The sequence below is a fragment of the Vespa velutina genome, chromosome 23 (genome assembly GCF_912470025.1).
Source record: "Vespa velutina chromosome 23, iVesVel2.1, whole genome shotgun sequence".
In the NCBI taxonomy this organism is placed as follows: domain Eukaryota; kingdom Metazoa; phylum Arthropoda; class Insecta; order Hymenoptera; family Vespidae; genus Vespa; species Vespa velutina.
This window is the reverse complement of record NC_062210.1, coordinates 1,336,911-1,350,000: the sequence shown is the minus strand read 5'-3', so window position 1 is coordinate 1,350,000 and position 13,090 is coordinate 1,336,911. Positions and strand designations below refer to the sequence as shown.

Genomic DNA, 13,090 nt, shown 5'->3' with positions numbered 1-13,090 from the left:
AGAAAGAATACTATAAACCAACCAAAATTTTGTTTCGTTCTATCTTTCTACAAATTCATGAAAGTACATATCACCCCCTTCGCTACCATGATTATTTTATCTTTCAGCTGCTCGCACTGGTTACATATTAAACTTGCTTATCTTCAAAATGTAACCCCTCTGTGAGGGCTTTTAAGCTTTCTATATATATCACTACTTTATATTTCTTATATTCAAATGTGTATATATATATATATGTGTGTTTATGTACGAGATAGTACTGTATAATTTACAGATACAGCTATCTATTATATATATATATATATATATATATATATATATATATATAGATTTTTGTAGATTTAGATTTTTAAAATAAACGAAATAGATCTTTTAATACGTTGTTGAGATTAAATGGTCACGTGTATAAATGCTGCAGCTTATATAACGACAATATCGATTTATTGCGTTAGACTGTGTTTGATTAATTTTTGTTATATTATTAATTTCATTGAATTTTTAATAATCGTTTAATAACATTAATTTTAATTCAATTATGAATATAGCCGATTAAATCGGATTATATTTTGCACATAATGCACGGTCAACAATGTGTATTGGGATAAACGAAATTGTTTGGGGGTCAGTGGTTCTCAACTTCACATGCCTCATGGAAATATATATATAACTAACTGGTAGGTATGCCCTTTCTATATATATATATATATATATATATATATATATATATATATATATATATATATATATATAGATAAAATTATGGTTAAAACTATAATACAACAATGGGAATAAAATAAAAAAAATAAATATATATATATATATATATGTATATATAGATATATTACATTTTGTATTTAATGTATAATATGTACACTGTTATAGAGGTATCATTTCAATGAAAAATCTTTCATTTTTCAGATTTGACATTTGAAGATAAATGAAAAAAAAAAAAAAAAAAGAAAATAAAGAATAACGAACAAAAAAAAAAGAAAAAAAGAGAGAAAAAAATGGAACAACCGATCAAAAGAAATTTAATTGAAATGAAAATGTATTATAGTATTATTAAAAGTAATATATCATAGTATAATCGATATTTTAATATAATATTATTAGAAATGATTAAATATTAGAGTTTGAGAAACACTGTTCTCACCTGCATCCGTACTGAATCAACGGGCTAAACGTTTGTAGGGTGAAGTCGGCGTCTCCTTGAATCTCGTGGCCCACCAAATTCGGCATGGCGGTCACGTTGTAACCCAAACCACGGCACATTTCTATCCTTATGGGCTCGCACGCACCACGAACGTGTTGCATCCTTTGCAAGAATATCAATAACAAGAACCACCACATTTTCTTCTAATCAAGTTTTTCTACGTAAATACTTTTCACTATAAACAACGCTCGTATCTTCTTTCTCTTTCCTTCTATTTTCTCCCTCTCCCACCTCTCTCTCTCTCTCTCTTTTTTTTTTTTATATAACAATTTCACAACAACACTTTTGTCGATTAGGAAAGAATAATAATAATAATAATGATAATGATAATAATAAAAAATAGAACCGGCCACTTTTATCCATTCAGTTTTTCCTTAGACCCGTTTTTATTTTTTTTTTGTTTCATTTATTTATTCTCGTTTAAATGATTCGTCGACATGCTGTCCTTTTTGTTTACGTCTTTTTGTTTACATCCGCCTACTCGAGTCGCCTTTCTTAATGATAATTTTTCTCTTACCCGCCACCCTCTCTATTCCACTCTTTTCTACCGCGTATTTTCGTTTACATTTCCGTTTATAATTCCCACTTGCACGTCGTACATCACACGTGCCAACGTAAAAAAGAAAAAAAAAGAAAAAAAAAAGGAAGGGAAAAAAAAAAAATAAACGAAGAAAAAGAAATAGAATTCCTTTGGAATTCAAAGAGATCACGCGAATACAGAAGGATACGTAAGAACTTAAGATCACTTAGAAATGAAATGACTTTAGATATAAAAAAAAAAAAAAAAAAAAGAAAGAAAATAGTAAAACAAAACTTTTTCGCGATCAAAAAGATTCGTTAATTACTAAACGAATAATATCATTTTCCTGTTGTTGCCTCTTCTTCCTTCTTTTTACATTCTCCCGTGTTACATGTTAAATCCATTATTTGTGATAAATCATCGACAAACAGTTAAGAGAATTAATTTTTTACATTGCCAAAAATAGTCTCTCATGTAAATTCACCTTTACTTTCACACATTAATTTTTATTGATTCGCATTGATTTAATTTATCGATATATATATATATATGTATATATATATATATATATATATCGCATACCGATCTCCTTCGTTTCCTTTTACACGTACATTGTAAATTCTTTGACGTATGTGTATTCCAAAGGAAGAAAAAAAACAAAAAAACAAAAAAAAAGAACAAAAAGAAAAGAAGAAGAAAGTATCACCGAGTTCTTTAAAATAAACGATAAACAATACCGAAGAAAATGAATTCACGAAGAGCGCGTGTCAATTTTAACGGAATAACGGGGAAAAACAACCACTCACTACCGGGGTTCTCGTAATACTGACTTTCGTTATCCTTCCAAGGAGCGTCGCTATGATCGCCAGTGGCGGCATCTGTTTATTTGGCTCCCCTCCCTTCTCACGAATTTCATCTTTGTCATCCCACTCCAATGCCACGTGCCGTGACGATAAAACTAATAAAATTCAAGACTTTTAATTTCGAACAAAAAATTTCTATATATAATGGATTTAATGTTTTTTTGATCTTTAAAATTTTTTTGAAACAAAAAAAGAAAAAAAAGAAAAAGGAAAAGAAAAAAAGCAGACGGAACAGATTACATTGATATTTATCGATGAAATAAAAAGATGCAAAATTTTTGTTGTTGTTCTTTTTTTTTTTTTTATACTAAAAATTACTTCAACACTAAAATTCTATATCAATTTATTCCAATATATTAAATCTTATGAAATCTTTGAAAAATCATGAAAATATTTTGAGAAAACATGCGATGATATTTTTTATACATGGACATTTTTATTAAAAAAAGAACAATTCCAATCATTTTATTCCCTGTTAAAGAAAAACAAATCTAAATCTTTATCTCGAAATCAAATGAAACATATAATATTGATATTGATCGACGAAATAAATAAATACAAAATCGTTCTTATTTGCATCTTTTTATTTCTCTTTCATGTTCATAGTGAGAAAGAAAAAAAAAAAAAAAGAAAAGGCGGGGGAAGAAAGAAAAAAAGAAAAAAATAAATGAAAAATGGTAAAATTATTCCTCGAACGAGTCGTTATTATTTAGACGACAATAATGATAATAAATTACAAAAAGCAGAGAAAGAAAGAAAGAAAAAAAGAATGAAGGAAGGAAGGAAGGAGAAAAGAAAAGAAGGAAATGGAAATAAATATATATATATATATATATATATATATATATATATATATATATAGAAAGAGAGAAAGATAAAGAAACAGAAAGAGACAGAGTTAGAGATGGTTGCTGGTTCGAAGTATAATAAATGCTCGAGGCACTGTGGCATACACACGGACAGACAGATAGAGAGAGAAAGAGAGAGAGAGAAAGAGAAAGAGAGAAGATGCAGCAACAGAGTAAGAGAAACGAAGAAGACGATGAGAGGAGACGAGAAGGAGAAAGAGGCACCGGAGCGCGAAGCCCAATTATACGAAGAAAATACAGCCCCATAAAGCCAACCTTAACCGCCGCCAAACACTGGGATATGATAATGAGAGAGCAGCCTGGACTGCTGCTCCTCACGACCCTCCTAAAGTCCCTCCTGCTGGTCCAAGAAAGTCTTCCAAGTGTAGGAGCTTCCGAAACGAGGAGAAGAACTCTCCCTATCGAGTAGAGAAATCTTTCGTATACTCGTTTCATCAGTGGTAACGTGAAAAATTCCACGTTGCCTCTTCAACTCTTCAACTCCTCTCCCTTCACCCTCTTATTCTTCCTATAACAACGTATTCCTTCTTTTTCCTTTTCTTTTTCTTTCTCTTTTTCTTTTTTTTGTCGTTCTTTCCAAGTCCTTCGAATAAAATTTCTTAATACTAAGCAACACCTTCGGAATCCATTTTTATAACGTTTTTATTAAATATATATATATATATATATATATATATATATATATATTTGGAATTAGGTGAGTCTAAAAACTATCTCACCGATTTTTTACTTAGCTTTTTACGCATGGTGATATAATATTTTAAATCATCTCGAAAGATTGAATTTACTCATAATCATACAATTTTAATATTATTTTATTTATTTTTTTATTCTTTTGTTTTTTTTCTCCTTGATTTAATTTAATTCAATCTTTTATTTTCTTTTATGATTTTTTTTTTGTGCGACTTTGATTTTTAATTATCTTCGAGAGATAAATGTTATTAGGAAATATATATATATGTAATATTAAAGGTATAGATCTCTTGATTGGTATTATTTTGTTTTCTTTTTTTTTTCTTTTTTTTTCTTTTTTTTTTTTTGCTCATCTCTCGTCCTCATTTTTTGCAATAACAGCGCCATTCCATATATTCCTTCTCTTCGAGATGAATAATTCGTTTTAGCAAAAATTTTTTTTATATTAAATATTTAAATTGAAAATGGAGTCCCATCGTTACGATAAGTTATCTTACGAGATGATCTTAAAAGAGTAGATCTTGATCAATATCATCTAATACTACGTTTACATCTTGGATCGGTGAAAATTTTTTTATTATTTTTAAAGCTATCCATCTACGAGTTTGTGCTTTTTTCAATCTATAAATTTCCTCTCTCTCGCGTTCATCTAATTCACTGATTATATATATCAGCATAGATTTTAATCGAGGAATGATAATATAACGTAGCACGTTAACACGACGATGAGTTATTTTTAAATGTTTCTCCAATGTTAAAAAACTAGATTGTAAGGATGCTAATTTAATTAAAAGCTCTAATGCTTTTCGATAATTATTTTTTACCTTCATCACCTATCAATGTAAACAAATATACATATATATATATATATATTCATTTTTATTAAATAAAATTATATATTTCTTTTTCTCTTTAATTTAGAAATATCAAAGACAATAAATTAATACCTGTTGTCTTCCTCTGGCTAAACCAATATAAAGAAAAGGATCTAAACCTTCTTCATAATATTCATAAGTTTGTATATTAACACCCATGATGATCGTTTTTCGTGTTAATATTTTAATCGTAGCTTTATTTGCCGATTGCAATATTAAATTGTTTATATTACCAGTGATATAATTAACTTCGGCCAATGAAAAGGAAGCTTCCCTCATAACCTCTTTTAATAAAGACTTCTTTTCGAATAATTCCGTTAATATCTCTTTAAAATGTATCAACAAAATATCGGACTTTCTTTTCAAAAGCATATAACTTTTTTCCGCCGAATTTAAACGACTTTTAATCATAAATTGTGATCCATTAGTTGGAAAAACTCGTGTTTCTTCGATCATATTGATTTTTAACAAATTTTATTATAATTTTAATCATTCACCTCTTTCAAATTGTAAAATAACAACATTTGCTTCTTTTACGTTTTATCAATGTTTTAAACAAATTAAAATTTGTTTATCCTATATTTATTATAACTAGTATTGTTATGTTTTCTATATTGCGTTCCTTTATTTTTATTCTAATCTCTCATTGGTCTAAAAAGATTAATATTATTTGTTAGTTAAATATCGCTTTTAAAAAGACGACTTAAGCGACAGATGTGGACAAAATATGAACTTTGTTGCACAAAATATTGGACGAAAGATCGATAAAAAGTTTCTCTCAGTTGATTTTTTATTAAATTTAATTGATTTTTTATTAAATTTAATTGTATTCATTTAATGTTTAAGCGAATGTATTATTGTTTAGATATTAATTTATTGTATCCCGTATACATCTTAAATTGTTTTAAATAATTATCAAATTATCGAAAGTATAAATTATTTAAATTTTAAAGAGAGAATTTCGTTGTTTATTCATCATAATGCAAAAGAAAATTAATTCGATATCTGTCAAAAAGTTTACAAATTTGATAAAAAAAGCTTTAATTTTATTGATGTCTCATTGTTGAAGTAAATCATAAAATAATAAATCATTAAATGATTTAAACGAATGTTGTAAATAAAATTTATAGAATAAAATAGAAAAAATAAATAAAAAAAAAATGAAAAAAGATATGCATCGGCCGGGAATCGAACCCGGGCCGCCCGCGTGGCAGGCGAGCATTCTACCACTGAACCACCGATGCTGTTGAGAATAAGTACTATATATATAGTTTTTAATATACGATCAGGTGACTTGTACAAAATTTTATTATATCAAAATTTATGTTTTCTTTTCATACACATTTCCAAATAATAATTGATAAAAACAAAAAATCATATATATATATATATACATATATATATATAAATTAATATAAATTAATATCCTCTTCTGAATCTTTCAGTGTACGTATACTTTCTGTTGAATGGAAAGATATCATTATCATTATTGCTAACGGACTTGTGAAACATTTTATTTACGCAATTAATAAAATTGTGAACTTCTTTATTACAACGAAGCGTTTGACATTTATTGTTATTATAACAATCTTTGACCTGTAAATGACAAAAAGAAAAAAAAATAGTTGTTTAAAAGTATTACCGAGAAACGATCGTAAATATAATTGTATTTATTTTTCATTATTATACGTTTATCTGTTCCGATGAGCAAGGTTTAGAGCTTGTACTTTGTGCATAATTTACTACACTACGAAAAAGTTTTTCTATTTCTTTTGATTCAAGTTTGTTCCTTTTTGTGTGTTCCTCATCTAAAGCTGCTAACTTCTCCGCCCAATATCGATCATCAGTTTCAGTATCATCTACCTCTATCGTACCTATTAAATTAATAATTATTAAATATATACCTATGTATATAATATATGTATGTATATATAATGTATACACACACATATATATATATATATATATATATATATATATATTATATAAAAATTAATTTATGTACATATATATATATATATGAAATTTATTTTTAAAGTACTTGTAATGTTGTTATTTAATAAAATATTTTTATATAATAATCATAAGTGATAAAATATTTTTATACCATTGTTTATTCGTTGAGCCAAAACATCACTAATAAACATAATATTTGACATTGGCGGAGTAGTTTCATTTTCAGGATTCTTATTTTTATTTGAATTTTCAGCATACGAAACTTTTATATTTGGTGATTCCATTTCTTATCTATGACGTTAAACTTATGAATTTTAATGATATAATTTTCAATTAATTTTTAAATGAAATTCTTCAAACGTTTTATATACAAATTCTCCAGCGCCATCTAGATAATTTTGTTTTTATTTTGTAATCTCATACTGAAATTTAAAATTTTATATATATGTATATATTTCTATTTAATTTCATTTTAATCTCTTTATTATTTTCTTTACAATTTTGAATCAATGTATAGCATAACTTATTTAAAGCGTTAAATTTTCCAAAATTTACAAGTACATCAATATAATCATAAAAATATTTGCTTATTATAATATTCATTCTAATATATTATAATTATTAAAGAGTTTTAACATTATTTTAACTTTAATGATTCAAATCCCAATAATGTTCTCCATATTCTCCATTTTTGTTTCCCCATTTGATCTAAAACATAAATAATTAGAGTAAAAAGGATCAGAATGAAAATATGATACAGTGAGAAAGTATAATTAATTATACCTTCCCTCGATAATTATTTTCTTTCATATCTTTTCGTTCAAATCGTTGCTCCCATTCATCAGGATTTTCGCATACATGGCCAAACTCAATTTCATGAGCCGATAATTGTTCGGAGAACAGATCCCTAAATAAAACATTGATATGATAAGAGACTATTATTCTCTTTATAAATAATTATGTCATACCAACCTAAAAAATTGCCCTTTTTTTAGCAAATCATTGTTCGCATCGCTTTTTAATGATTCTTCATTATTTATTGCTTGTGAATTCGAATCTACTGTAAACAAATATTATTATTTTTTAATATGTATATATTTACGCCGTATACCATAGAAAATTTTAATTATATACATTTATAAATTTTATAAATTAATAAGTTAAGACAACTGTTCTCTATTTATAACGAAATGAATTATCTTATTAAACATTTGTTTTATAACTTACTTGGCGCATCAATCTTCATGAGAATTTGTGTAGTTTTTGCGTTAATATTTATTATCATTAAAAGTTGCCATAGAACCATTACGTTTATATATTTTTTCTTCATCATTGTAATAACGCAATATATGACATAAAAATACCAATAAAAATTAATAATGAAAAATATAACAAAATCATATGTTACACGATCAACAGATAATATTGGAATAATGATACAATTCAATAGTAAGAGAAACTAAAGAACTTTTACATGTTATGCTCTATTTACTAAACAGATGTGAAAGGAATTCATTACATCTTGTACTATGACAGTATTATTATCTTTTTTTTTCTTACTTTTGACAATAATGTATTATTATCTACTGCCAAATATATTTTCAGATATCTATCCTAATAATAATATAAATTATTTGATATTTTATGTAAATATTTCTTTTATTCCAGTATATAGAATTGATTCAATTAAATTTTCAATTATATGAGATTCTGTTTATCTAATGAACGTTTTCACAGAAACATGTATGAGCAATATTTTCATAAATTTGACGAGAATCATATTGCTATCTTAAGCATTATTACATTATAAATACAACAGTATAGACACGAATAAAATTGAGAAATTATATCTACAGAAATATACAATTGAATAAATAAATTATAATTACATAAAATTGTTATAAAAAATAATCTATAAATACAAAAAGGAATTAATATTAATGCTATTATAAATAATTATTTATCGAACTGAATAAAGTAACTATTTTTTGCGCATTTAATTAGTGATTGTACTAATTTAATAAATCCTGTATCTTTTGGTTTTTCTAAACCACGAAGTACTCTATTTTTCATTACTGCTACAAACTCTCTATTGCTAAGTTGTCCATCCACTAGATAAAATATAACATGAATTTTATTATATATTTATAATGATTTATAAATATGAAATATAAATTTATAGATAGAAATAAAACTTACTATTTTCATCAAATATTGTATATACAACTTGAATGACATGGTCGCTTAAGTCTACATGCGCAACTGTTTTTGCTACATGTTTTAATGTAGCTACAACACACATAGAAATACATTTTGAGTTTATAAAAAAAAAGAAAAAAAAAGAAAAAAAAAAAAGTACACATGACATACCTTGATCAATAGAAGCACCTGCTATATTATAAAATGTCAAAGCCGTATCAACATCATTAATATTATTTAAAAAATGGAAGAACTTGAGATACTCCTCTTTATTAATTCCTTTTGGATTTTCTTTGAAACTGTGATATTAAAATTTGATTATATTATCATAAACATGTATATATGTCTATTCTTTTGTACATTTATAATCTATACTTACGTTTTTTTTACTCTCTTTAACATTTTTGCTTTTTTTTTATCAGAATAACCAGCATATGCTAATAATAACTCGGTAAAATCTACTTCAGTTATTTTACCATTTTCATCCGGGTTTCTGCGCTCAAACTATGAAAAAATATATCATCAGAAAATAGAAACTGATGTGTGTATGTGTGTATATATATATATATAAATGTATTACCTCAAGACTTAAAATTTCTCTTTGTAGTTGTTCCTGAAAGTCTAGAAATTTCTCGATTGTTAATTTCTGTTTCATATTAGGACCAAAGAAATAAGTTGTCAAAGCTGAATTTACACCCTACAAAATTTTACCATTAAGTAACTTATTCAATACAATAATGTAAAATTTATGTAAACAAATAATAATAAATTTAACCTTAAATGTGTTACCAGTATTAGCATGATCTCTATGACGATTACCAATACTAGTTTGTTGACGTATTAACGTAGCAACTTTTCCGAATTCTTCAGAATCTACATCGCCATCACCATTAAAATCAAACATTCTGAATGCTATTTCGAAATGACGCCTAGAAGCTAAAATATATAATGTGTTTATATCTACTTTTTCTTTTTTTGAGGAAATATGAATAAATAAGAATATACATTGAACTTACTTGATAACACTGTTAATAAGAAAATGTAATCAGAAAATGTGATAAGTCCGGCACTTCCTAGTTTATAAAAGATACTGTTTTCATCCAATGCTAATTCTAATTTTTCATGAATATTCTAAGAAAATAAAAAATTACATTTACAATATATTTAAATAATAATAATATATTTAGGTTTGTTTTATGATATATTATAAAATATAATTTATTTAACATACCTTGGGATCATATTTTTTATATTGATCCAATCCGAGACCTAAAACAAGATTAGTATGATATATTGCTATTATAAATAACTATTATTATAACTGAACTATAGATTTAAAATATTATATAATGTAAGCAATAATACATGATTATGCAGGATTATAACACTTTGAAAATGTATAATACAATTAATAACATCACATACATTCCAGTTATTTCATTTATCTCTTTTTTACAGTACCTTATACGATAATATAAAGATATAACTATTTCAATTGTAATCTCTTTTATTATTACATTATTACTTTTTGAAAAATTGTATTGTTTCATTGTAAATTATCTATGAAAAATGATATATACAATTATATGGAAACTTTCATAGAAGGCATTAGAAACAAAATCAATAAAACAAAAATAATAATATAATTAAGGAAAAATAAAAATTGATAAAATTATAGAAAAAAATTAAACAATACATTAACATTTTATATGTAAAAAGTTACCATCAGGTTGTTTTATACCAGGTGTCATTGATCTTAAGAAATCATCTGGTGTCATAAGTACCTCATGTATATCATTATTTGTCAGTTGTAGTGTTGCAAAATATCTGAAGACTTTATCTGGCGTTGAATAATGCCTTATACGATTTTCATATTCTATTATCTGTATTTTAAGAATATATTAAAAGTTAGTAAAGTAATTTAATTGGTAAATTGTATGACACATTTGAAACAATTGATATGTCTTATTTGATGAATTCATAAGTATCAATAATTCATTTGAATTATATTAGATGCTTATAAAAAAAAAAAAATTTCAATTTTTCAACTCAATGCCTTCACACATAGATACTACCAAAAATAGAAATTAATTAATGGTTAAAATCAAATATGCCTCATAACAATAACACTTTTTTTTTTTTATATACAAGTTAGAATTTTTATCTGTTAGTAGTATAAAAAAATAATTAAAATTGTGTTAATATTAAAAATACTACTGATCAATACGTTTGCACTAAAAATATTACCATCTGGTTGTTTCATGCCAGGTGTAATAGCTCTTAAGAAATCATCAGGTGTCATATATATCTCTGTACCTCTTAAACTAGTTACTTTTACAGTAGCAAAATATCTAAAAACTTTATCTGGCGTTGAATAAGCTCTGATCCTATTTTCATATTCTATTATCTGTAAAAATTCTCCTGACTTTATTAACATTTAAACTTTTTACCTATAATATGAATTATACTAATTTAAATATATAGAATATAATTTCATTTAATCTAGGTTAAGAATGTGAATTATTGAATATTTTGTCAAAATATCTTGTCAAGTTTCTTATTAATTAAATATAACGCTAGATAGTCATTATATAACATTTCTTTATATTTATAAGCGCTAATAGTTCATAAAATTATTTTTTTTACTACTAAATAAATATACTTAGATTTTGAATAACTTAACAATTTCACAATATCACTTAACCTTTCTATCACGAAATCCTGTCTTTTCTTTTTTTCCTTTTTTCTTTTTATGATCATCCTGTTCTGTGGTATTCGCATTTTTATCTTCTTCTTCTTCATCATTCTCTTGTAACAAATCAGCAGCATCTACTTTTGGAAATTTTATTTTTCTCGGATACCTATAAGAATATTCGTGTTTAGACTTTTATTATTTCTTATAATTAATTATTTTCTTACTCTATAAAACTGGTGAGAGTATAAAGCAGAAATATTCCAAGAATAATCATCAAGTAAGAATGTCTATCCATTGGTGGTCTTTTATGCCCAAAATTTTGATAATATCGCTTTTGTTCCATATTCGTTTGTACAATTGTTTTTTGACGAGTATACGAAAAATGCGATGAACATATTTTAATAGGCATTAAATTACGTGAAGAATACATTCCTCTTAGTAATATTGTATTGATAGTACTACGCAACATTGTTATTTCTTATATAAACTAAAAAAACAAACCAAATATTTTTATTAACAATTTTATAATCACAAATATACTTTTATAAAAGAATAAATGCTGTATTAAGTTATATTTCTACTACGTTCTATCCTTTTCTTTTTTCTTTTTTTTTTTTTTTTTTTTTTTTTTTTTTATAGACAGTAAATAAGAATCAATTTTTTTTTTATATTTCATATGACAAAAATAAATATTACTTTGTTAACTTTGTTTATACCTCTCTTTTTGATCTTTATATTTAAATAATCAATCAACATAAAGTACTGTTCTTTTTCTTTTCTTTTATGTGTAGAATATATTTATACTGTTTCAGTTATCATTTTTACTAGACACAAAAAAAAAATTCAACATGATATTACTGATAGGAAAAAGAACGGCATAATGTATGCAGATACTAAGATTGTTCAATATCATTCAAGACATGTGTGACTTCAGCGACATGCACGTGAAAAAAGTGAACTAACAACATGTTAAAAGGCTCCTGTTAGAAAAATAAAAAAAAGAAAAAAAGAAAATAAAAAAAAGCAAAGTAATAACGAGGAAATAAATTATTAACAGATAAACCCGTGATAATAAATATTATGTTATTTTTTTTTTATAATTATCACTTATGGATTACAATTAATGATACACGTATGTACAATTAAATTTATTCGTTATAAAAATAATTATTTTAAAAATCTATAAATTACTCGTTTTCTTTAAAAT

At 25.2% G+C, this 13,090-nt stretch overlaps 4 protein-coding genes and 1 non-coding gene across 9 annotated transcripts in view; all 5 read right to left on the bottom strand.

Moving 5' to 3' along the window:
• LOC124956761 (frizzled-4) overlaps positions 1 to 2,294 on the bottom strand; it is a 23,258-nt gene extending 20,964 nt beyond the window's left edge. The window contains 1 exon segment of the mRNA XM_047512973.1: positions 1,154 to 2,294. Coding sequence (XP_047368929.1) covers positions 1,154 to 1,350 — 197 coding nt within the window. The 5' untranslated portion in view covers positions 1,351 to 2,294.
• Positions 2,295 to 4,664: 2,370 nt separating this feature from the next.
• LOC124956827 (V-type proton ATPase subunit D 2-like) lies at positions 4,665 to 5,489 on the bottom strand. The gene is made up of 2 exons (XM_047513134.1): positions 5,106 to 5,489; positions 4,665 to 4,991 (listed from the first exon to the last, which is right to left on the bottom strand). The coding sequence occupies exons 1-2, from the start codon at positions 5,487 to 5,489 to the stop codon at positions 4,665 to 4,667; spliced, it is 711 nt and encodes a 236-aa protein (XP_047369090.1).
• A 717-nt stretch (positions 5,490 to 6,206) lies between these two features.
• Positions 6,207 to 6,277, bottom strand: Trnag-gcc. Its single transcript has one exon. It is a non-coding gene; the product is annotated as a tRNA-Gly (tRNA).
• A 175-nt stretch (positions 6,278 to 6,452) lies between these two features.
• On the bottom strand, positions 6,453 to 7,630 carry LOC124956826. The gene is made up of 3 exons (XM_047513133.1): positions 7,141 to 7,630; positions 6,723 to 6,907; positions 6,453 to 6,629 (listed from the first exon to the last, which is right to left on the bottom strand). The coding sequence occupies exons 1-3, from the start codon at positions 7,271 to 7,273 to the stop codon at positions 6,453 to 6,455; spliced, it is 495 nt and encodes a 164-aa protein (XP_047369089.1). The 5' UTR covers positions 7,274 to 7,630.
• Positions 7,631 to 7,838: 208 nt separating this feature from the next.
• LOC124956730 (calcium uptake protein 1 homolog, mitochondrial) lies at positions 7,839 to 12,767 on the bottom strand. 5 transcript variants are annotated; one of them, XM_047512914.1, is made up of 14 exons: positions 12,600 to 12,765; positions 12,108 to 12,370; positions 11,893 to 12,049; positions 10,912 to 11,071; positions 10,420 to 10,457; positions 10,205 to 10,319; positions 9,964 to 10,124; positions 9,769 to 9,885; positions 9,568 to 9,692; positions 9,360 to 9,487; positions 9,189 to 9,278; positions 8,217 to 8,313; positions 7,962 to 8,046; positions 7,839 to 7,896 (listed from the first exon to the last, which is right to left on the bottom strand). In XM_047512914.1, exons 2-12 carry the CDS (start codon positions 12,350 to 12,352, stop codon positions 8,258 to 8,260), a joined length of 1,392 nt encoding a protein of 463 aa, XP_047368870.1. In that variant the 5' UTR covers positions 12,353 to 12,370; positions 12,600 to 12,765; the 3' UTR covers positions 7,839 to 7,896; positions 7,962 to 8,046; positions 8,217 to 8,257. The 5 variants fall into 5 exon arrangements, with proteins under 5 accessions (XP_047368870.1, XP_047368869.1, XP_047368868.1 ...); XM_047512913.1 differs by having other exon boundaries at positions 7,842 to 7,896; positions 7,962 to 8,049; XM_047512912.1 differs by lacking the exon at positions 7,839 to 7,896 and having other exon boundaries at positions 7,994 to 8,046; positions 8,217 to 9,100.
• Positions 12,768 to 13,090: the final 323 nt, after the last annotated feature.